The sequence below is a fragment of the Trichomycterus rosablanca genome, chromosome 12 (genome assembly GCF_030014385.1).
Source record: "Trichomycterus rosablanca isolate fTriRos1 chromosome 12, fTriRos1.hap1, whole genome shotgun sequence".
NCBI lineage: Eukaryota > Metazoa > Chordata > Actinopteri > Siluriformes > Trichomycteridae > Trichomycterus > Trichomycterus rosablanca.
The window spans coordinates 542,712-567,077 of NC_085999.1; the positions used below are offsets into that span (position 1 = coordinate 542,712).

Consider the following 24,366-nt stretch of genomic DNA (forward strand, 5'->3'; position numbering starts at 1 on the left):
TTGAGCCACTTTGGGGTGTTTTGGAGAAGCGAGTCAGGAAACGTTTTCCTCCACCAGCATCACGTAGTGACCTGGCCACTATCCTGCAAGAAGAATGGCTTAAAATCCCTCTGACCACTGTGCAGGACTTGTATATGTCATTTCCAAGACGAATTGACGCTGTATTGGCCGCAAAAGGAGGCCCTACACCATACTAATAAATTATTGTGGTCTAAAACCAGGTGTTTCAGTTATTTTGTCCAACCCCTGTATCTGTGTTTATCTGGATTCTCCTCCCTGTTTCACTTTTAAACTTGTGTTACAGCTCCAGCTTCTGAGAAATGGTGAGAATCAGAATCAGCTTCTCCCAGAGTCTAAAACGCTTCTGGTTCAAAATAAAGCTTAACGTGGTTTAACATACAGCGGGATCTTGAAACTGGACCTCAGTCGGTTCTGGGAGTGGTGTTGAGTTTTAAAGACGTTGAGTTTTGAGGTATTTTTCCCCATAAGGATGTTTGGGGAACCTGTTAATGCGTCCATGGTCCCGTGGAGCTGCAGATATTTTAGTCTCATGTAAAATAATGAGGTTGTTTTTGACACTTAAACACTGAAAATAACACAAATATAATATAAACACACTAAAATACAATTACTAACAGTTACACATCAATAACAATACAATAAAAGCTGCACTTTAGTTTGACTTCTTCTGCTTTTGCGCCGCTGTGCCGTTATTTCCTATGAAGTGTGACAAAACTCACCGTGACTTATTGTAGTAAAACAGCGAGTGAGGAATGTGATTAGTGGAGGAACTTATGAGCAGTAATAATGAAGAGAAGTTTAGTGCTCCTGTCTCCTTCTTTTACTACATTAAACCACGTTAAGCTTTATTTTCAACCAGAAGCGTTTTAGACTCTGGGAGAAGCTGATTCTGATTCTCACCATTTCTCAGAAGCTGGAGCTGTAACACAAGTTTAAAAGTGAAACAGGGAGGAGAATCCAGATAAACACAGATACATGTGGAGCTCGGTGTTTTACTACAGTAATTCACGGTAAGTTTTGATCGTACGGCCTGAGTCGCTTTTACCGCCTCATATTAAACAGTTCGTCTCATTGGAGGAGCTTTGAAAAGGTCAGTGAACAGCAAACTGGATCAACGGACCTGCTCCACGTTGGTCCAGAAGGCCACACAGTTGCAACTTGGTGATGGTTGGGCTTGAACTGGCAACCTTCTGATTACTTTTCCAGCATCTTAAGCACTGCGCCTCCTCTGCTCTTTAATATCTGTGTGAGCTGTTTTCCTCAGTCGTGGTTTTTGGCTCTTTGAGATCCGTTTATACTCGGTGAATGAAATAACGGCGAGTCCTGAGAGCCGGGCGTGTTTGTTTAGCTGGAGCCGGTCGTGACTCAGACGCTTGTTTGTTTGCAGGCGGGAGGTTTATATGCATCTGATCTGAGTTTAACCGCGCTGTGGGAATGTTTTTAAGGTTGTCGATTTGTTTGTGTTAGTATGAGTTTTTACATATAAGGGAAAAGATCCAGGGTTCGAAAAGACCCTACATGAGCTTCTTGCTCCCTGTGGTGGTTACCCGCTTTAAGGGATAATTGTTGGTGCTTTACATGGTGGCTTTAACAGAGATGTTCACAAGTCACAGAATACGAGTCCGACTCAATATAATCTACACAAAACATATATTGTAAATGTACAGTAGCGTAGAAATAAAGAGATAATCTGTAAGATCAGATAATTCTGAACTAAAAATTCCGAACCTGGCAACCCTGTCGCGACGTCAACCAGGCGAGGTGAATAGCGCCAGCACCCTCTGCTGTTTAAAGTGAATATTGATTCTATAGGTCACCATATTTAAATGCAAAAGTGATCCAAAACATAAGAAAGTAAAAGATTCAATAATCTGGGGGCATTTTGGCACCTAGACGTCATTCCCATTTAATGCGCCGGTGCTTTAGAAAGATTACACTAACCCACTAGAACTGGCAGAGCTATACGATGCACTTAAGCCCTGAAAAAGCTTTTATTAAACAGACACAGGAACCTGAGCCGCGACGTTTCTCACTGCTTCCGCCAAGTGGTTTGATGTGGTTCCCTCGGGCAGGGAGAGCTAAGCTAAGGGTGTTTCCCAAAATCACCGTGCTTTGAAAGGATCCTGGTGACCCGCCCTGCTCCCTATAACCTACCTGATCAGCTCCTCAGTGGAGAGGATTCTAATCAGACCTGGAGCTCATAACGCGTCGGACGCTCCCTCGTTATTCGGTCAGATCATCACTCAGAATTAAGGCGCCTCAGTAGGAGCATTTTAAGGGAGCTAAGAATTTAGACACGCCCTCTTCTCGGGAGTGTAGAGAGATCAGTAGGGTTTCACACAGACCCGTGATTTGGGGTGTTGCTTGGAGGAATACACTAGAGGAGGATCAGGGGGGTGAAGTTGTTCGGTTGTCATGGATGTTCCCTTTAACATTTTGAACATTTACTACAGGAGTAAATTACACCCCGCGAACCAAACCGCTCGTTTCTAAATCACGCTACAGCAGCACAGAAGATAATCAGGTGCTAGATTTACAGAACGCATAAACATTAAACGCTGCGTCGGGACGTTTTATACTTGAAATACTTCCAAAATAAAGAAGCACTAACATCCCCGAGCTCAGTACGAGTCTCCACACTAAAATCACCGCTACGCCCCGTCCCTCTCCCCCCCCACCCTGTCTGAATGGATATTTAGTGTGCAGCCGTTTATCAGAACCCTTAAGACAGGACTTTTGTGCGCTAAAGTGGCGGATTGAGGCAATGAAGGTCAACGTGGCTTTTGTTCCCGAAAGCGGAGGGCGTCCCGGGACCGGGCGAGAAGGTTCGGCTCTGAGCTCGTCATGTGATAGTGTTTCCTCAATGAACTTTCTTTCACAAAAGGGAAGTTAAGTGTGTGTGTGTGTGTGTGTGTGTGGGGGTAGTGATTTCGGCTTTCTTTGTTGGACGTTGCCACGCCCGCCTCTTTGTAGTCACAGAAAGGCATGCGCGTTAATTATGAACCAGCCGGTGGAATTCGGCCGAGTCCCAGGGCTCAGGTAAATCATTAGAGGCGAATCACGGCCTTGCTCATACACACACACACACTCACACACACGGCGGAGCGCTTAAGCCGTACTAATGACCGCGCCCCGGTGGGACCTGCCCCCTGTAATGAGGTCAGTTTTGAGTCGGATGAACCCGACACCCCCGTCACCCTGCACTCCCGTGCTCGCCGGCTCGCCCTGCTGGCCGCGCACAGGAAACGACTCACGAACGTTCCGCGATGACCATTGTGCTGAATGAGGTCGAGTCTTTGTTTGATCTGACCCTCCCGTGTACACGGTTACACGCCCCCGGGACAGGAGTGCAATATTAAACCCAACACGGAGGGCCAAGCCCGAAATAAAGAGCTCCTCACGTGGGATAAACCGGCGCTGACGGATACATGGATCTGTTTCTACTTACTGCACATTCAGTACGTGACTACATATAAATATACTTATACAGGTGTGGAGCAGAGAGGGTTAAGGGCCTTGCTCAAGGGCCCAACAGTGGCTGCATATCAGAGCTGAGATTTGAACACTTTTTTTTCCTTTAATAATAGTTTTTTTCCTTAAATAATAAATAAATATTTTTTTACCTTTAAACAAATGTTTTTCTTTTAATAATAAACACATAATAAATGATAATAATATGATAAAATTAAATAATAAATATGATGATTAAATAATAAATAAATTTTTTTATCTTTAATAATAAATAAATATATATTTTTTATCTTTAATAATAAATAAAAAAAAATCCCTTTAATAATAATAAATATTTTTTTCCTTTAATAATAATATTTTTTTTGTTTAATAATAAATAAATAAAATTTTCTTTAATAATAAATAACAAAAATTCTTTAATAATAAATAAATATTTTTTTCCTTTAATAATAAATAAAAAAAAATTCTTTTAATAATAAATAAATATTTTTTCAACTTTTGGTATTTTAATTGGTTTAAAGCCGCTTTATTGTGGAACGTCCGGCCCTGAAATGCTCATTAATTTTTAAGCAGCACCCAGTTTACCAGCTTATCCCAAATGTTATTACATAAACCAGCTTTGCAGCAACAGTTTAGGGAAGGCCCTTTCCTGTGCACAAAGCGAGCTCTATAAAGACATGTAGAAAAGCTCAGTTTAAAAAACAAGAAACTCCAGCATCCTGACCAGAGCCCTGAGCTCAGCCCCTCTCAATCAACAGCTCTGGGATGAACCGGAACCCTGACTGATCGAGGCTGAATGGGCACAAATTCCCACAGACAGCAGGTTCTCAAAGTCTTGTGAGAAGCTTCTCAGAAGAGCGGCTGTTGTTCCAGCTGTAAAGATCACCCACAGGGTCGCTCTGTTTTAATAGTTTGTTTTTTAACCAGGACGTCTGACGAGCTCAGGGTCAGGCGTCCGAATACTTTTGACCCTGTACTGTACTGTGTGTGAGCGCTGAATGGAGGGTAATGAATAAAGCGGGTGATGGTGCTATCAGTCGCTCCTCACGTCTCTCTCTGTTCTTTCTAATCAGCGGCTTTGTGCAGCCGAGCGGCCCGAACACGACGCTGACAGCTCTTATTAACTGTGTGTGTGTGTGTGTGTGTGTGTGTGTGTTTGGACAGGTGTGACTCTACCCATGGGCAACAGTCACTCTTCGTACCCGTGTTTGCTCTCGTGGCTCGGTGCTGTGCTGTTTTGGGTTTGATCTGACCTGAATAATAAAGAGTAATGAATGAGTGATCAGTGTGTGTGTGTGTGTGTGTGTGTGTGTGTGTGTGTGTGTGTGTGTGTGTGCAGGATGTGATGAATAATGGCGCTAACAGGGCTGACAGGTTTATATTGTGTCACATACAGGACTGGAGGGAGAATTGTGTTATTAATATTATTAAAAATAAGATAAGTTATAATAAATCATGTCATAATTACAGTTTGGTTACGATTTCACCTAAACAGACAGTCGTGATTGAATCCAACACTAGGGGGCGCAGCAGTAAAGTACACCAGCCCACTACTGCTGAGCTCTGGGGATCCAGGGTTCGAATCTCAACAGTGCTATTGGCTGGTCAGGCGTCTGTTATGGTCAGTGCGCTCTCAGTGCAGGTCCCAAACCCGGATAGAAACAGGAGAGAATCATCAATCAAATAAAAAATAACAACAACTACAACAATAATAACAATAAAAGAAAATATAATAATAATATTAATAAAATAATAATTGTAATAATATGAATACTAAAATAATAATATTAGTAATAAAATAATAATATCATTAATAATAATAATTAAAAACAATAATAATAATAATTAAAAAAATAATAATACTACTAATAATAAAATAATAATAATAATAATAAAAGAAACAATGATAATAAACAACAATAATAAAAATAATAATAGTGATAATAATATAATTTAAAAAGATACATTTATAATAATAATAATAATAAAAAAGACAACAATTATTATTATTATATCATTGCATTAATATTAACAATAAATAATAACTATAAAAACAATCATACTTATTATGTTAATCATAAGAATAATAAATACAATTATTATATTAATAATAAAACATAATAACAACAATAATAATAATAGAAACAACAAACACAAAGTCACAAAGTTTAAAGCATAGAATGTATTTGCCTGCAGTGGATGTGACTAACATCTTAATTTAATCATTATGTGGGTGTTTAATTACTTTTGGCTCTTATGTGTTTATGCAGCAAATAAAATGAATAAACAGTTCAGAGGTTTAGTGTCCGACTGCAACAGATTAAAATACAGAGGCTGTAGTTGTTGAGTGTACCAGCAGGTGGAGCCACTTACTCACAGCCCCCTTACGACCCTCTCACAGGGCTATTGATGCCTCGGTTAAGGTTCCCATAGGTTTTAATCTTTAGGGGATACAATAAGAGATCGTTTATATTTCAGAATCATTCAGATCAGTTGTTGTTCTGAGAAGTTTCTTCATCATCTGTCAGAACCTCCAGTGTTTTGATTCTCATCATCAATAGTGATTATTGTTGTAATAATTTTAATCTCTAGTGAGCATGAATGGATCGAGGTTTAGGAAAAACTCACTGCATGAATGTAATGTTTGTTTATAAAATGTCAGATTCACCAGCGCAGAGACGCTGAATCTTAAACTTTGTGTTGGTAACCTGGAGTTAGTACCTGTCCCAACTGTTCCGGAAAGTCATTACATTTAGAATGATAAAGTTACTCAGTTAAAACATTCTGTCTTTATTTACATTTTCATTTAGTGTACCTGAGTATATATGTGTGTATATGTGTGTGTGAGTGTGTGTGTGTGTGTGTGTGTGTGTGTGTGTATATGTGTGCATGTGTATGTGTATGTGTATATGTGTGCGTATGTGTGTGTATGTGTGTACATGAGTGTATGTGTGTGAGTATATGTGTATGTGTGTATGTGTATATACTGTATATATATATATATAGTGTGTGTGTGTGTGTGCCATGTACTGAGGTGTGTAGTATATGTGTGTGTGTGTGTATTACAGTACAGTAAATGAATATAATAAGTAAATGAATCAGTGTACTCAGTGTTATTGGGTTCTTGTTTATAGGGTGACAGGACGTCCCTGATTGTCGGGTGCAGACCCTAATTTGGGGTCTCGTCCTCAGAAATGTACCTGATTGTTTCTGTACGGTCCACATTGGGGTTCATGTTAAGATCCCTGAATTAAAAATAAAGTAATAAATAAGAAGAAGAGTGAAGCAGGACAAATAAATGATTGTTCCTGTTTATTTTCTTCCCTTATAGTTGTAAACACTGATCATTTTTATTGATTTATGACTTTATACCTGACTGTCCTCAGTTTAGTTTGCATTTGACGTTCCTGGTGAAGAGACGAGCGAGTCTGAACAGAGCTCCCGACCCTCTGGGCTCTTCACTCTCCAGAGCCGGGGCCCGTCTACATACGACCACGTCCCCCAACCCTTCACTCAGCATTCTGTCATCATTTACCATACACACACACACACACACACACACACACACACACACACACACACACACACACACACACATTATTCAGCAGTCGTGTCTCCTGTATGTCCAGGCATGTTCCACTCAGTCTCATACCAGTAAACCCAGTCAGATCTCTACACACTTCAACTCTGAACCTGATTTAAGTGACTGACACACCGACCCATGATCACTTCAGTCTGCACCAGCTTAAGAGGCGAATCCTTCTGTAATATTTTGGGTAGGAAGGGGGGGTCCAGCAGAGACGGGCTCTCGATTTAGCGGCTCTTAACTACTACTACCAGCTGCATCACAACATCCAGCTAGTGTGAGCGTGATATCGGTGAGCGGCGTCGAGTGCAAACAAAGCACTCAGCCGTCGTTCCAGCTCTATAAAATTTCTGTTCAGTTCTGTTCTTATCTCCTCGTCGTGAACTTACCCGGACCGACGCGGTTACTGAACTCTAATGTTTATCTGCAGCTTTACAGAATTCAGACGCACCTTCTGACGCTGTTTACGTTCTCAAACAGGTCCTATATAAATGCGACCATCAGGTTTATATGAGTTCTTTATCTGTACGCTGCACTGATTATAAATGCTTCAGGACTTGCACCTCGAGCAGGCCTAGCGTTTAAGGTACTGAACTAGTAATCCAAAAGTTGCTGGTTCAGCCTCACAACTGCCAGGTTGCCACTGTTGGGCCCCTGAGCAAGGCCCTTAACCCTCAATTGCTCAGAATGTATACTGTAAGTCGCTTTGGATAAAAGAGTCTGCTAAATGCCGAAAATGTAAATGTAAATGTTAGTACCAGGTGAGGGAATCATGATCGGGTATAAAAGGATCCACCTGGATCAGGATCAGTTTGTACAAGCAATGGTGGGGCGTTGCTCACCACTGTGTTCCAAACTGCATGATGCAGAAATGCTGTCAAGTTTTCTGGGCCTGCGCTCATCTAAGATGGACCGATATTCCCTGTATGGCCAATAGTGTGTGGACACGCGGTGATTAGCTTGTTGAACATCCTAAGACCCCACACACGCACACACACACACACACACACACACACACTTTACCTTCCTCCTGTTGTCCGAAAAGACTTTATTGATGTAATGTCGGCTCACGATTGCGGTTCCAGTTCGTCCCGTAGCTGTTCGGTGGGGTTGAGGTGCATTCAGTCAAAATTGTAAGTCGGTTCGGATGAAAGCACCCGCTAAATGCTGCAAATGTAAACACGGGTGTGTGACTGGACTCGTGATTTTACTCTAATCAAATAGTAATATTTATTAAGGCGTGTTTTCCTCCAGAAACCTTCACCTTATTACTCAGCCCACTACTGCTGAGATCTGTAGTGCTATCGGCCGGTCGGGTGTCTGCATGGACAAGATTGGCTGATGTCCTTTGCTGACTATTGGGAGGTGCGCTTGTCAGTGTGCAGGTCCCAAACTTGGATAGAAATATGAAGGCTGCATCAGGAAGGGCATCAAAACTGTACTGAGTGTGGTATGAGAACCAGATCTGCTGTGGTGGCGCCCTCTTCAGGCTGTGATCGAACATGTCAAATACAGAAATAGTTCTGGATTTTTTAATTTGATTGGCGCTGGATGTCTGAAGCAGATCAAACGTTGCAGCCACGCCCGGACGCTGCAGGACGGGACTTTAAATCGTATGTTAGCACCCCTGAAATGTAATTTTTCCCTTGATTATGGACCCCTGCTCCTCATCCTAACTGTATACAGTAACGGTGCTGCAGGAGGAGTGCAGGAGGAGCAGGAGAGTCTCAGGAGGGGACACAGAAACACCCCCCGTTAAATCTTCAAAGGAATGCTGACAATAGCATGGCATGCCGGGCATGTCTCCCTGGGGCCAGCTGCCTTTTGTCCGTGGCCCCCTGTGTGACCCCCCCTGTAGCATTCAGATGCTAAGCGCTATTAACAGGAGTGACCTGGTCTGAGGAGCGCACGGGGTCGACGCTAATGAGTTTACTTTCCCGCGGACGTGTCTGAAACGCTTGTACCGCTCACTCGCTAATCTCGTCCTGATCGTCGTGTATAATAACGGTTAACGTTTATGAGGTGAAACGTAATGAAACGGTCCTAAAATAAAGAGAACATTCATGCATGCAATAATTCATCCTAAAGTTTGGGGGTTTCTTTTTAAATGCGCTTTTTAATATGACGCTGCACACGGAGCAGAAGAGAGCGGTCGTGTCTCAATCCGCACTCTGTTCACGTTCTATTCACGTCCTGCTTAAAACAGGGACGTGATTCGGCACGATATTCAGTAAAAGTGTGGCATTGTGGACACAGGAGGAGAGAAAATCGGGCGCTAGTCTGCTGGGTGGGAAAAGACGGGACTAAAAAATAAAAGTGGGTGGGGTCTTCGGTGTCGTGTAAGGACCCTGGTTAGTGGAAGTGGAGGAACGTGGAGATCACGCGCTGATCCACCAAAGTAAGAGCGAATAAGAATGGGTCGGTGGAGCGCGGGCGTGTCGGGAGAATATACCCTCCATACGCCATCAGGGTCTCCAGCTGAAGAAGAGGAACGGGATATGACTAAACTGTATAAAAGGGAAAAATGCAGAAATAAATACCGGGGTTGCTTAGCAGTGCTGGCTGCACAAATGCAGACTCCAGTCGCCGATCAGGTTGGAACTGGTCACACACACACACACACACACACACACACACACACACACACACACTCTTCTATCCAGGATGATTTGTCGTCCATAAATTCAGGCCGTTTGGCTCGTCTGTGATCGGCTCTGGCTCTGATTCTGGTTCTGCAGGGATGTTGTTGTTTCTGCTGAGCTTCTGCACAAGCTTGGACACGCTGAGGAATAACACAAAGACTTTCAGGGTCTGTGTGAGAACCTGGTGACCCGCCCTGCTCCCCCGTACCTACTTCGTAAGAACTCCGTTGGTTGCTCCACGTTCAATTCGTCCTCCATGTTTGTAGTTTTTTGTAAGAAAAGTCGTGTCGCACTGAATGCTGGGATTGATCTTCAGCGCTGAGGAGGCGTCGGACGCTCCCTCGTCATTCAGTCGGATCATCACTCGGAATTAAGGCGCCTCAGCAGGAGCATTTTAAGGGAGCTAAGAATTTAGACACGCCCTCTTCTCGGGAGTGTAGAGAGATCAGTAGGGTTTCACACAGACCCACGATCTTATGTGACTGGTACCAGACCTGCCAACCTAAACTCCGCCGGTTCTGTGTTTTTATATGTTCTGTATAAAGCAGGTTTTGGTTTGTGTCCTGCTCGCTCGTATTTACGGATCATCTAAACACTCCTCAGCTCCTCAGACTAAACCCCCCGTGTGTCGTAACCAAACCCTCCGACGCTTTAAAAACAGAAAACCTTCAGTCTGGGTTTAAACGTAACGCCGCTCTAATTTTCCCCGGCTGTTTACGGCTCGGTCTGTGTTTGTCGGAGGTTTCCAGACTTCCCGTGTAATTAGCAGTTTGGAACCCGGTGCAGGTCACAGCTGCATGTTTAGGAAATTACAGAGGGAAGAGCTGCTTGTGTGGGGCTGCGGCAGGTCTGGTCAGGGATTTATAGGGTTAGGAAACGTACCAGGAGTGACTGGTGATACTAGGGTGTCTGATAGAGTGAAGGTAGAGTCTACATGACAGTAGTGAGACGAGGGAGCTGGAGGTGATGAGATGAAGATGCTGAGATTCTCGTTAGGAGTGACGAGGATCAGGAGAGGTTTATTAGAACTTGAGACGGTCTGAGCATGTGCAGAGGAGGGATGAGTGTTGCCATATTTGTAGTCGGTGGCTCGGTGGGTAGCATTGTCACCTCACAGCAAGAAGGGCATGGGTTCGAATCCCTGAAAATGAAAGAAGCAAGATGCAGACATTTTAGGTTTACATTTTCAGCATTTATGAGACGCTTTTATCCAAAGTGACTTTCAGCACTGTGACAGTATACTGTCTAAGCAACTGAGGGTTAAGGGCCTTGCTCAAGGGCCCAACAGTGTCATATCCTGGCAGTGGTGGGGCTTGAACCAGCGACCTTTTGATTACTAGTCCAGTTTTGTGGGCATAAAGTGAATCTAATACTTTTTTTGAGATGTGGGGAGGAATAAATATGGGCAGGTGTAGCTCAGTATTGAAGGTACAGGACTAGTAATCAAAAGGTTGCTGGTTCAAGCCCCACCACTGCCAGGTTCCCACTGTTGGGTCCTTGAGCAAGGCCCTTAACCTTCAATTGCTTAGACAGTATACTGCCCCAGTACCGTAAGTCTGGAACTTTGGATAAAAGCGTCTACTAAATGTAAATGTAAAGCTAGAGGTTTGGACTATCAATCAGTAGGTTGTGGGTTTGAATTCCTGCTTTGCCGTGCAGCCACTGTTGGGCCCTTGTGCGAGGCCCTTTGCCATCTGACCCCAGCTTAAAAAAAACACGGCAAAGCTTTTTATTGTACTGCACACGTATAAACATATATGATAAATAACGGTGATCAAGTGGTTAAGGTACAGGACTAGTAATCTAAAGGTCGCTGGTTCAAGCCCCACCACTGCCAGGTTGCCACTGTTGGGCCCTTGAGCAAGGCCCTTAACCCTCAATAGCTTGGACAATATACTGTGACAGTACTGTAAGTCGCTTTGGATAAAAGCGTCCGCTAAATGAACTTGAGAGGAGCAGCAATAAATACACAATTCAAATACTGATCTGATTCAGGGTTTGAATCCCCAGCAGTGCTGTCGGCCGGTCGGGCGCTTACACACAGACACGATTGGCCGACGCCCTACGATGGACTGGAATCCTGTGATCGATTATTTCTGTGAAACTGTGATGTACTGGGGTCAGAGAGCGGACCGGGTGTGTCCTGTGCGTTTGGGGTCCCCCCTCCGACCCCCCCACTCCCGTTTTTCTTTACAAACATCTTCCAGAGGTTCGGAGGCCAAAATAAAAAACCCCTGGCAGATGTTAAACAAAAGGCTGAGACACGCCCGCTGGGTTATCTGATCCAAAGCGATTTGCAGTACTGTGACAGTATACAGTCTGAGCAATTGAGGATTAAGGGCCTTGCTCAAGGGCCCAACAGTAGCAACCTGGCAGTGGTGGGGCTTGAACAAGTGACCTTTTGATTACTAGTCCTGTACCTTAACCACTAGGCTACCACTGACAACATACAGACATGTTTGGTTATAGATCAGTGTTCTGTCCAGTGTGTGTTACTGAGATGTGCCCGGTCCCCATTAGCATGTTGGACACCCGTGTCCAAAATTACACGCGTTATTAAACCCCCACCTCTCCTTCACCCCCCCGCCCTCCCTTTTCTTCTTTTTGGAAAGCCCTCCACAGAGCGTCCGCGTGAATGCCTAAACTCACGCCCAGTTAATCCAGAGAGCACTTGTAGGCTTGAGCACCGACGCTGGATGAGAACGTGATGTTCCTTCAGCCCATTTTACGTTCCTCTTATCAAAAAAACTTAAACTGGTGCACATTCTCGCTCTTTAGAACATCAAGAGGACGTCCATCTAACCTGAATTGTTAGATGATTATTATTATGATGATGAACCTGAAGACCAGGACAGTGGTGTTGCAGGAACTCTGCGGTGTTCTTCGCGCTGGGTTTGGCCCCGAAGTGCCACGCCTGTCAGCGGTTCCTAATGCTGTTCCCATATTCTGCCCCACACGCACCCCCACGCGTTTAGCTCCCAGGATCCTGAGTAGGTTTCCTCACATATCGACACCGCTCATTGTTTCCCTTTCTGACGTCGACCGGACTCGGGTCAGTGGGTTCGAACCTCCCCGCCGGGTGTCGGGTGTTTTTCGTGTCGGATTTATTGGGGTGTGATTGTGCTCTAGTTCATATTGTCATATCCATTTTTTCATTCGTATGCTGCAGACTTCCACTCCTGACTAAGCAGGGTCATGACTAACACCCCTCCAACACGTGTGCAGCACCGACCGCTTCTTTTCACCTGCACCGCGGTTCACACGGAGATCCGTATCGCGCACAGAGTTACTCTATTATCTGTTGCACCGTGCTTGTGTTTTGATAGGCTGAGCTTATTCTTTATTAGTCGTATCCAATTCCCATCTACTGCTGCAGACCTGGGCGGCACGGTGGCTCGGTGGGTAGCGCTGTCGCCTCACAGCAAGAAGGTCCTGGGTTCGATCCCCAGGCGGGGCGGTCCGGGTCCTTCCTGTGTGGAGTTTGCATGTTCACCCCGTGTCTGCGTGGGTTTCCTCCGGGAGCTCCGGTTTCCTCCCACAGTACAAAAACATGCAGTCAGGTTAATTGGAGACACTGAATTGCCCTATAGGTGTGTGTGTTTGTCTGCCCTGCGATGGACTGGAGCCCCGTCCAGGGTGTTACTGTGTGCCTTGTGCCCATTGAAAAGCTGGGATAGGCTCCAGCAAGCGTTTAACACTTTAAACTGCATTAAATAATTATACCTTAAATAAATAAATGATCTTTGTAATAAACAGCTTACGATGAGATGAACTCGAGCTCTCCCTCAGAACACGAACAAGAACACCAGACCTGGTTTGGTGTTTAACCGCCCTAAACGGAATGCAGAGTCGGGGGTGGAAAAGTAATCGTGAAGTCGAGCTCGACAGGGAATCTGTGTTGATCAGAGACGTAAAAGAGAGACAGGCAGACAGACAGACAAACAGACATCTGCCTTGGCTGAAGGTGAGAAGATGAAATACAGGAGGAATTTCCAGCTCTACCCACCAGATCCACACGTGTGTGATTAGTTTTATTTCAGATCTTTATCACAGATAAAAAGCTGTTTGTTTTGTTGTGTTTGCAGAAGATGGAGATGTGTGTGAGGGATGAGTGTTGAGGAACACACGTGGGTGGTTTGATGCTCTCCAGTGCACGAAACTCAAAACACGGCTCGGAACTTTCCGAATATTATTTTGCAGCGTGGGCGTCAAAAATCGCTCTTTATTCAGCACGGACTTTCTGTACAGCGCAGAGACTTAATTACAGTCGACCCTTGACTTATAAATGTAATTGGCTCTGAAGGGCTGTTTTTAAGTCTAAATGTTCGTTATTTAAACCAGTTTTTCCCATAAGAAATAATGTAAATAGAATTAATCCGTAACAGACCTCCCAACCCCCCCTTACCCCTAACCTCTCTAATGTCTTAAATGCTCTTTTTTGTTATAAATACACGTATATTTTCCCTTAAATCTTAAATTATAGAATAGATAATACTGTAATAAACAATACACAGTAGTACTGTACATAAACACACACATCACATTTCAGTACAGTACGTGTGCTGCACCATACACCATAATACATTTCCTTCTTTTATATAAAATATATCTGCCAGAAACAACAATAACTCTCATATTTCTCTATTATTTCCTTCTTTATTTCAGTAGTGTTGTATTCTGTAGGTGTAATTTCACGAAAGAAAGAATACTTTACTGAGCCGAGTTCCTTCTTCTCTCTCACTCACTGTCCCCTCTGTCTGATACACAGTGACACCTACTGGCAGGAGTAATTATACAACAACAAATAGTTTTTGTTTGTTTGTTTATTAGGATTATAACATGATGTTTTACACTTTGGTTCCATTCATGACAGGAACGGTAGTTACTCATTACAAGATTCATCAGTTCAGGTTTAATATCAAACACAGTCATGGACGATTTAGTGTCTCCAGTTTACCTCACTTGCATGTCTTTGGACTGTGGGAGGAAACCCACGCAGATACGGGGAGAACATGCAAACTCCACACAGAAAGGACCCGGACCGCCCCACCTGGGGATCAATCCCAGGACCTTCTTGCTGTGAGGCGACAGTGCTACCCATATAGTAATAGATTCATTTTCTCACCACTGCGCTTTCTCTGCACCTTCTTTGGGACATTTTAATACAGAATTTTACAAAATATAAAGAAAACATTGGAAAAACATCGTCCGCTGTCCGAATGTTCGCTCACTGTGTGCATATATATATATAATTATTTTAAATATGAAATATTAAGGATATTGTTGATAAAAACTAGGGCTGTCGAAGTTAACGCGATAATAACGCATTAACGCAATCTCAATTTAACGCGATTTAAAAAAATAGTGCCGTTAACGCAAATTCTAGTTCATGTTGAGACTTGACTGGTAGAACAAACGTTTTAATGTCGGACTTGCCACCGTTGTTCATTTGCGGTTTGTTAAAATAATATAACTGAGCGTCGTAGGGATGCACTTGCATAATAAAGAAATAAATACACGCTATATTCACAAGTTGTCGGGAGCAAAACACTTTATTAACTTAATCTGTTACGGCACTGAATACCGGAGTCAAGCACGCTAGTCCATGAACTATGGAAGCCCCAAAAGGGTCAAAACACACTCACTTCGTGTAGAAACGTCCACTTTTCACATTTCACTTAAAAAACCTTGTTTTCTATAACATTTACACAGATTTTATTTAATGCGATTAATCGCGATTAACTATATGAAATTCTGAGATTAATCGCGATTAAAAATTTTAGTCGTTTGACAGCCCTAATATATATATACAGAGAGAGAGAGAGAGAGAGAGAGACGGTCGGAGTCAACTTGTTCGTGACGTCACGAGTTTCGCAAATTTCTGTTCGTAATCCAAAATTTGTTTGTACGTTAAGTTGAAAAAGATCGTTTGTAACCTGAAATGTTTGTATGGTAAACCGTTCGTAACTCAAGGGTCCACTGTATTTAGTTTATTAAAATTTAGAATCAGCATCACTCTTATCACTTATTATTTTGTAATTCTATACATTAATATCCTGTAGGATCGACTCGAGGGGATTAAAAATCAGCAGATTGTTTAAAGGTCTGCACAGGATTAAAGCTGCAGTACGCGACTTGTACACATTTAAAGGTTCGGTGACTGGAATGCGACAGAGCTGAAGAGAAAATAAAATAAATTCCATCGGCGAGGCTCCGTCCCAGTCGCTCGGAGCACCGGCGCTCACAATAGGAAGCCTCGCCGGCGTTTTTTTGCCATCTATCAGCAGCGCCACTTTCAGTACAATGACAAAAGACCGGGGGAGGAGTCGATGAGAGCCCGAATGAGAGCCGGGATCCCTCCTCCTCCTCCTTTACCCTGTTCCATGTGAATGGTTTACTCCTCCCGCCCGCTTTGAAGGGCTGAGCGTTTGCTGCGACTGAAGGATCAGAAGTTTAGCGTCATGTCTCGGCTCGGGTTCCTGCTTGGCCTCGGGGTGCTGGCCGGTCTCTGCGTGGGACGGTCCTGCGCGTGGTTCTGGTTTGACTACGCGAAGGATAAAAGCCCGGCCACACAGACACCCGGGCTCACGACCACGCCGGGCACCACCGTGCCCACGGAAGCACCCGGAGTGGAGAACCTGGAGACAGGAAGCACTGAGGCTTCAGACACGGATAGAGAGGTGCAGGATAAAGCGGAGGAGACGGAGAACGGAGGGGAATCTGGACCTGGTAAGAGGGATTTAGGAGGTCCTGATTCTGGATCTTGGTTAGATGGAGAAAATGTTCCTAAGCTGGAGATGATCTGCTAAAAGTGGCGAGTTAAATGTATATGCTAACACGTATAGAATCACGCTGTCTGTACACTACCAGTCTTCCTTAGCGAAGGGAAGCGCATCCTGCTCTCATTTCATTCACATGAGAAGCGGCAAAACCATTTTTGCGCCGCTGTGCCGCCGCTGTGCCGCTGCTGTGCCGGTGTTTCCTATGTAGTGTGATTTTAGCGCTCGCCGCGGCCCTCTTGTTCACCTGATTGAACTTCAACCTTTGCCCTTAGGTTTAGGGTGGGCATTTCTCTTGCTCAGGATGGCACTGTGGTACAGAGCCACACTGAGGGATGCAGGACAGGACACCATGTCTGGACGTTCCTCTTGGTGGAATGTGCCTCCCCCCCCCCCGACGTCTGTCGGTGCTTGTCTCTTAGTGACGGTGGGTTAGAACCGGCGACCACCTGTTTGCGTGTGGCGCTCACCTGTCCCTGGGCATCGTGTTTGTTTGTGTGGGTTTATTTGGGTTTGTTTGTATGCCTGAGTGCTGTGTGGTCTTGAGACAGATGTAAGTTCCTGGTTGCCATGTTGTGCCTTACTTGTGTTTTGATTTGCTGAGCTCATTCTTTTTTAGTCGTATCCAATCCCTGATGGGATTTCACACACACACACACACACCCCTTCTGAGACTGTGCAGCGCCGATTGCTTCTTTTCACCTGTACCGGGGTTCATACGGAGATCTGTATCGTGTACTGAGTGTGCAGCACCATGGATCAGCCAGCAGAGGGCGTAACCGCAGCAGATTTTTAAGTTCTGTGACTTGGTCAGTGATGCTTCTTGATCTAATGAGTCCGACTCACCTAGAATCTGTCCTGAAACCTTGTGTGTGGTGTAGATGTTTAATTTCAGCATGTTATATCAAAGCAGGTGATGTTACCAGGGTTTTACACCAGCGACTGCCTTATAGACTCAAACGTGAGTGAGGAAAAGGTAAAATATAAAAAGAAATAAAAGCAGAACATGATCCGTTCAGCAGTAACTGCAGGAACACGCGTGGGCGTTTTAGACCAGCCTAAATCCCTCCTATCATCCTAAAGAACATAAGTTAGTCTAAGACCTTAATCCAGAGCGCCGGCTTTCACTGAACGCTCGTCTCTGCGTATCTGAGCTCTCTAATCTCTAAAGCTCTCGCCGGCTGGATGGAACTGAGCCGCAGTTATTCCTGTCGTACCTGAGAGTGAGAAAGGGAAAGAATCTCTACGCCCGGTTTCTCTTTTATTCCTGTGAGTCGCCCGTGTTAGTGCCAGGGCTGGAGGGAAGGGGTGATCAGAACAAAACCTGTACAAACTGGTTGGAATATTTTGATCCCGTGGTGAGTTTGAGCTGGAGATGCAGGACGGATGTAAAACCATACGGATACGAAGACCTTTATTGTCAATACAGTACATACAGAGTGGCACGGTGGCACAGTGGGTAGCACCGTGTCGCCTCACAGCAAGAAGGTCCTGGGTTCTATTCCCACGTGGAACAGTGGGGTCCTTTCTGTGTGGAGTTTGCATGTTCTCCCCGTGTCTGTAAGGGTTTCCTCCGGGAGCTTCGGTTTCTTCCTACAGTCCAAAAACATGGTCAGGTTAACTGGAGATACTAGAAATGACCAGAAGTGTGTGTGTGTGTGTGTGTGTGTGTGTGTGTGAGTGTGTGTGAGTGTGTGTGAGTGTGTGTGTGTGTGTGTGTGTGTGTGTGTGTGTGATGAACTGGCGACCTGATTGGTGTGTTTCCTGCAAAAGCGCTGGTAAAACCTGGACTAGTAATCGAAAGGTCGCTGGTTCAAGCTCCACCACTGACAGGCTGCCACTGTATACAGTCACACTAACCAACTAACTGAGACTAACCCACCGACCAGATTAGATTTTTAGTGATTTGGGTGTGTTTGTGGGAATTTGTGACACTTCAGATAAAATCCGTTAGTGTTTATAGGGTCGGGACTGAGATTTCTTTAGATTCTCTGAATCTTTCTACAATATTATGTACGGTAGATGGTGAAGGATCTAAATTATTTACAGTCTTGTATTGGGAAATGTTCTCTTTTTGAATGACAGTCCTCTCATATAGTTTGGAACACAGTGGTTTCTGTCCTTACCCTACACAGTTTTCTTCCTTCAGATAATCTGAATCTTTTCACAATATCATGTACAGTAGATGGTGATAGGTCTTAGTTATTTGCGATCTTACATTGAGAAATGAACTGATTGCTGATTCTCTGATAGAGTTTGGAACACGGTGGTGAGCCATGAGCCATCAGTACCTATGAAGACTGATCCCTTGGTGGATCCCTTGGTGGATGCTGTACGGTCGTGTGATGTAAGAAACGCTCCTGTGTGCTGGTTTATCAGCAGCTCGGTCCTGTCAGGCCTCAGATATGGTTCGGTGGATGATAGCTCTCTCTCTCTCTCTCTCTCTCTCTCTCTCTCTCTCTCTCTCTCTCTCTCTCTCTCTTGTATGTCCTTTTAAAGGGCGTGTAGATAACGATGCCCTGTGGTACATGGGCAGCCTGATGTGAGTCGGGCTCTGTGCCAGGGGGGTCGGCGGCACTCTTGCTCTGATTACGGCCCGAATGGTAAAATCAGGTCAGGGGCCCCTCTGTTTTAACAATGAGGTCGCATCCCTGTTACACTCATGCCCTTTTCTCACAGACACGGTGCCAGCGCCAGCGCCCACACCGGTACTGGGACCAGGCAGGAATCGCTCAGGAATCCACCGGGAATCAAATCCACATTTAATCTGCTTTAAAATACGTGAGCGACGATTATAGGTGATCGTCAATATATTAAAGAATGACTTATTTATTAATTTATCATTTATATGGTTTAAAGTGTTGCGAATATTTTTCAGCTCCTAAAATCGTCTCGCTGGCGGGTTTAGTGATTTTGACTTAATAAAATATACTGAATAATATTTTGATACGATAGGAAACGTGACGTCTAAAACCTTTGATTGAGCGTTCTGATGTTGAATAGTGGAGGCCTGGTAGGTCGAGGTAACTAACCCTAGAGCAGTTGTAGCCTAGTGGTTAAGGTACTGGACTAGTAATCGAAAGGTTGCTGGTTCAATCCCCACCACTGCCAGTTTGTCAGTGTTGGGCCCTTGAGCAAGGCCCTTAACCCTCAATTGCTTAGACTGTATACTGTCACACTACTGTAAGTCAGTTTGGATAAAAGCATCTGATAAATGCTGACAGTGTTAAGCTAGATGTTTGGACTATCAATCAAAAGGTTGTGGGGTTGAATCCTGGCTTTGTCGCGTTGGGCCACTGTTGGGCCCTTGTGTGAGGCCCTTTACCATCTGACCCCAGCTTCAAAAAAACAAGCTGGGATACACGGCAAAGCTTTTTTATTGTACTGCACATGTGTAAACACATATGATAAATAAAGGTGATCTAGGTTTGGGTGCTGGACTAGTAATCGAAAGGTCGCTGGTTCAAGCCCCACGACTGCCAGGTTGCCACTGTTGGGCCCTTGAGCAAGGCCCTTAACCCTCAATTGCTTAGACTGTATACTGTCACAGGATAAAAGCATCTGCTAAATGCTGACAGTGTAAAGGTAGAGGTTTGGACTATCAATCAATAGATTGTGGGTTTGAATCCCCGCTTTGCCGTGCAGCCACTGTTGGGCCCTTGTGCGAGGCCTGTTTTATTCCATTCAGTTCTATTCTGTTCTGTTCTAAAGAACAGTTGTAGCCTAGTGGTTAAGGTACTGGACTAGTAATCGAAAGATCGCTGGTTCAAACCCCACCACTGCCAGGTTGTCAGTGTTGGACCCTTGAGCAAGGCCCTTAACCCTCAATTGCTTAGCCACTGTTGGGTCCTTGGTCAAGGCCTGTTTTATTCCATTCAGTTCTAGCAGGCATTATCAGTGGCATCAGAATTCCTGTTGAATGTCCGTTTGTTTGCTCAGAATTTGCTCACATAGCTTCACGTCTCTCAGAAGAAAAACCACAAACCTCCAGAGCTTCAGTTTGTTTAGAGATGTTTACCGAGTCTCTCAGCACTAACACAGCCATCGTAAACACACAGACGTGCTTTTGTTTTTTAAATGGAGAGGTTTAAAGCCTGAGGGTCGTCTGAGCCCCGTTTCTGAGGTTCTGCCTCACTGGTTTCGACCGCTGACCCTCTCAGAAGTTCTGGACGTGACTGAAACCTCCGGCGCATAAAATCCTTCTAATTAAATCACTAATTTTTAACTCTGGACTCCGGCTTCATGCTCACGGCTTTACGTTTCAGTGCCGGTTCAGTGCTGGGATCAGTCAGAGCGGCTTAAATTACACACGGTCAGACTCAGCAGACCAGCAAACCCATTACCAAAAACCCTAAACCACCACTCCCACCAACCGTGAACCAGTTCAGATCTGATTTCACTTCATGATAATAATTAATAATTATCGTCTCAGATGTCAAACTGCAACTCGGCCAGAAATACTCATTTATACGAATAACATTTCAAAAAAAGTCAGGACGGGGTGTAACACTGGATGAACAGACGAGACGCTCGTGGATTAAAAGGTTGATGTTAGGTTTAATACGAGAGAACAGAGGCAAACTCCAACAAACAACCGAACTTGCGAAGGTACAAAAGGAGAAGCAAAAGCGAAACTGGTAAACAGGCAGAAATCGGCAACGTGAAGCAATCAAACTGGCAAACAAAAGCATGGGACAGAAACAAAGTGCGTAGGTCAATAAACAAGCTAGGTCGTACACGGAGATCAAAATACACAAAGAAAACGCTTACGATAAATTGGCGGCAATACTTCGCAACAATAGTCTGTGTATACCCGGTTTATATACACTAGAAAACAGGGGAAAGTAATCAGTTAGTTGGCGAACGTGATCTGTCAAGTGAATGCTGATTGGTCGGAGGAGTCACGTGATCTGAAGGTGCATCTTGTGAGTTGTAGTTCGAAACCTCCTTGGACGGATTGACGCTAGAAGAGCGGCTAGAGACAAGCGCTTGGTTAGGGGGCGTGACACGGGGGCGTGTTCCCCCTGTGTCCCCCCGTGTTCCCCCTATGTCCGCCCTGTGTTCCCCCTGTGTCCCCCCTGTGTCCCCCCGTGTTCCCCCTGTGTCCACCCTGTGTTCCCCGTGTTCCCTCGTGTCCCCCGTGTTCCCCCGTGTTCCCCCGTGTCCCCCCTGTGTCCCCCCTGTGTCCCCCGTGTCCCCCCTGTGTCCCCCCGTGTCCCCCCTGTGTCCCCCTGTGTCCCCCGTGTTCCCCCTGTGTCCCCCCGTGTTCCCCCTGTGTCCGCCCTGTGTTCCCCCCTGTGTCCCCCGTGTTCCCCCTATGTCCGCCCTGTGTTCCCCCTGTGTTCCCCCGTGTCCACCCTGTGTCCACCCTGTGTTCCCCCGTGTCCCCCCGTGTCCACCCTGTGTCCACCCTGTGTTCCCCCGTGTTCCCCCCTGTGTCCCCCCGTGTTCCCCCTATGTCCGCCCTGTGTTCCCCCTGTGTCCCCCCGTGTTCCCCCTGTGTCCACCCTGTGTTCCCCGTGTTCCCTCGTGTCCCCCGTGTTCCCCCGTGTCCCCCCTGTGTACCCCCTGTGTCCCCCCTGTGTCCCCCCGTGTCCCCCCTGTGTCCCCCTGTGTCCCCCTGTGTCCCCCGTGTTCCCCCTGTGTCCCCCCGTGTTCCCCCTGTGTCCGCCCTGTGTTCCCCCCTGTGTCCCCCGTGTTCCCCCTATGTCCACCCTGTGTTCCCCCGTGTCCCCCCTGTGTTCCCCCGTGTCCCCCCTGTGTCCCCCGTGTTCCCCCTGTGTCCCCCCTGTGTTCCCCCCCTGTGTCCCCCCGTGTTCCATCAGTGTTCCTATTTATTTCTACTTTTAATGCGTGTAAAACTGAGGACACTAATGGTTGCAGGTTTGTGAGTGGAATTCTTCTCCGTTCTTCGTGCTCACTGTCGTCTGATTCTCCTCTTCATGATGCTCCATACTGGACTGCAGGCAGGCCGGTCAAGCACACACACTCTGTGTCTACAAAACCACACTGTAGCTGCACGTACAGAATGAAGTTTGTCATTAATTGACTTTTGATGGCAGCGCGTGTCTTTCAAAAATCCCAAAATACGCCTCCACGTCAAAGGTACCTTCACACATAGGCAGGTCACCCATGCCGTGGCCGCTGTCTGCTGGGTGAGAAAAGACAGGACAAAAAAAAGTGGGCGGGGTCTTTGACGCCGTGTAAGGACCCTGGTTAGCAGGCCGAGGCGCCTGTACAGAAGTGGAGGAACGTCGAGATCAGTGCGTGACTCTCCGAAGTACGGGGGGATAAGGAGGGAGGGTGTGTCAGGAGAATATACCCTCCTCGTACACCACAACACTGCTCCACTCCAGCAGAGGAAGAGGAACTGGGTATGACTAAACTGGGAGAAAAAGGGAGAAAATGCAGAAATAAAACAGCTTAAAGTTTTTACATTCCGGCTTTTTAATTAGTGGATTATGAGTGGACGTTTTAAGATCAAGGGTTTGAGGGGTGGGGCAAAAAAATGTAGACACCCTTTTTACTTTAATAGACGTTATCTGTAGAGTTGTTGGACGTTGAATAGAATTCAGTATCAGTGTAAAGTCGGATGTTCAGACTCACGTTTATTTTCTGAAGTATTTAAGTGATCAGACTGAATAACCACGTCATAACCTGCCGGGATTAAAACAATTAAATCTTTTATCTTCAGTAAAACCCCGTTTCTGTTCCTCACCTCGCTGAGATCTTTAATCCTCCTCCTCACCCGCCTACTTTATATAAAACAGAACTAATCAAACCACAGAGAAACACACACAGCTTCATTAGTCCAGCACTGACAGGAACCATTCAGTCCAGGGTTTTTCCCCTGATGTGATTTATATGAATCAGTGACAGAGGTTCCTGCAGTCGTGTTCAGATTCATTTCTGATGGTATGAAGGTCACGTGAGAGACGCTTGTATTTTACTCTGTCGGGGCGTGTGGACTCACTTCTGTTTGGGTTTAGTTTTAGCCCCAGGCTGCACTGAGAGTTCAGACAGATGAAACATGTCACGCACTTCTTGTAGGCTTGTGTTGATGTGATAACAGTCCCACAGCGGTGAGCTCGGCCTCCTGGTCACGCTTGTTTTGATTTAATGTTTAACCGAAACACCGCTGGTGGCTGTTATAATATTTAAGAGGAATTTCAAGAAGGTCCTGGGTTTGAATCCCTGGCTGGGCAGTCCAGGTCCTTTCTGTGTGGAGTTTGCATGTTCTCCCTGTGTCCATGTGGGTTTCCTCCGGGTGCTCCGGTTTCCTCCCGGTGCTCCGGTTTCCTCCCAGAGTACAAAGACATGCAGTCAGGATAATTAGAGCTAATAGAAATGACCTGATGTGTGTGTGTGTGTGTGTGTGTGTGTGTGTGTGTCTGTGTGCGCCTTGTGATGGACTGGCAACCTGCCAGTGTGTTTCCTGCCCTTCTCCCAGAGGCCCACTGCGACCCTGACCAGTATAAAGCGGTGGTAACACAGACAGTGAATGAATTTCTGGTCCTGGTAATTAATAAATAAAATAATAAGTAAATAAATAAATAAATAAATAAATAAATGAATAAATACAAATAAATAAATAAATAAAATGATAAGTAAATAAATAGATGAATGATTGAATAGAATAAATAAATTAATTAATAAGTGAAATAATGAATAAATAAATACATAAATAAAATAATAAATACATAAATGAATGAATGAAAATTAAATAAATACAATAATAAATAAGGAAAATAAATAAACAAAAATAAATAATAAACAAGGAAATTAATCAATAAATAAATATAATAATAAATAAAATAATAAATAAGTACATGAATGTATGAATGAATGAATAAATAAATAAAAATAA

At 44.9% G+C, this 24,366-nt stretch overlaps 1 protein-coding gene across 3 annotated transcripts in view; it reads left to right on the forward strand.

Annotated features, from left to right (window-relative positions):
• Nucleotides 1-24,366, forward strand: part of col18a1a (collagen type XVIII alpha 1 chain a) — an 89,980-nt gene that overhangs the window by 29,998 nt on the left and 35,616 nt on the right. For 2 of the 3 annotated variants that reach the window (XM_063006229.1, XM_063006230.1), the window contains exon 1: nucleotides 16,182-16,449. The exons of the other annotated variant lie outside the window; for it this stretch is intronic. In XM_063006229.1, coding sequence (XP_062862299.1) covers nucleotides 16,182-16,449 — 268 coding nt within the window. Of the gene's footprint in view, nucleotides 1-16,181; nucleotides 16,450-24,366 lie in introns of those variants that run through there. 3 annotated transcript variants of the gene reach the window in all.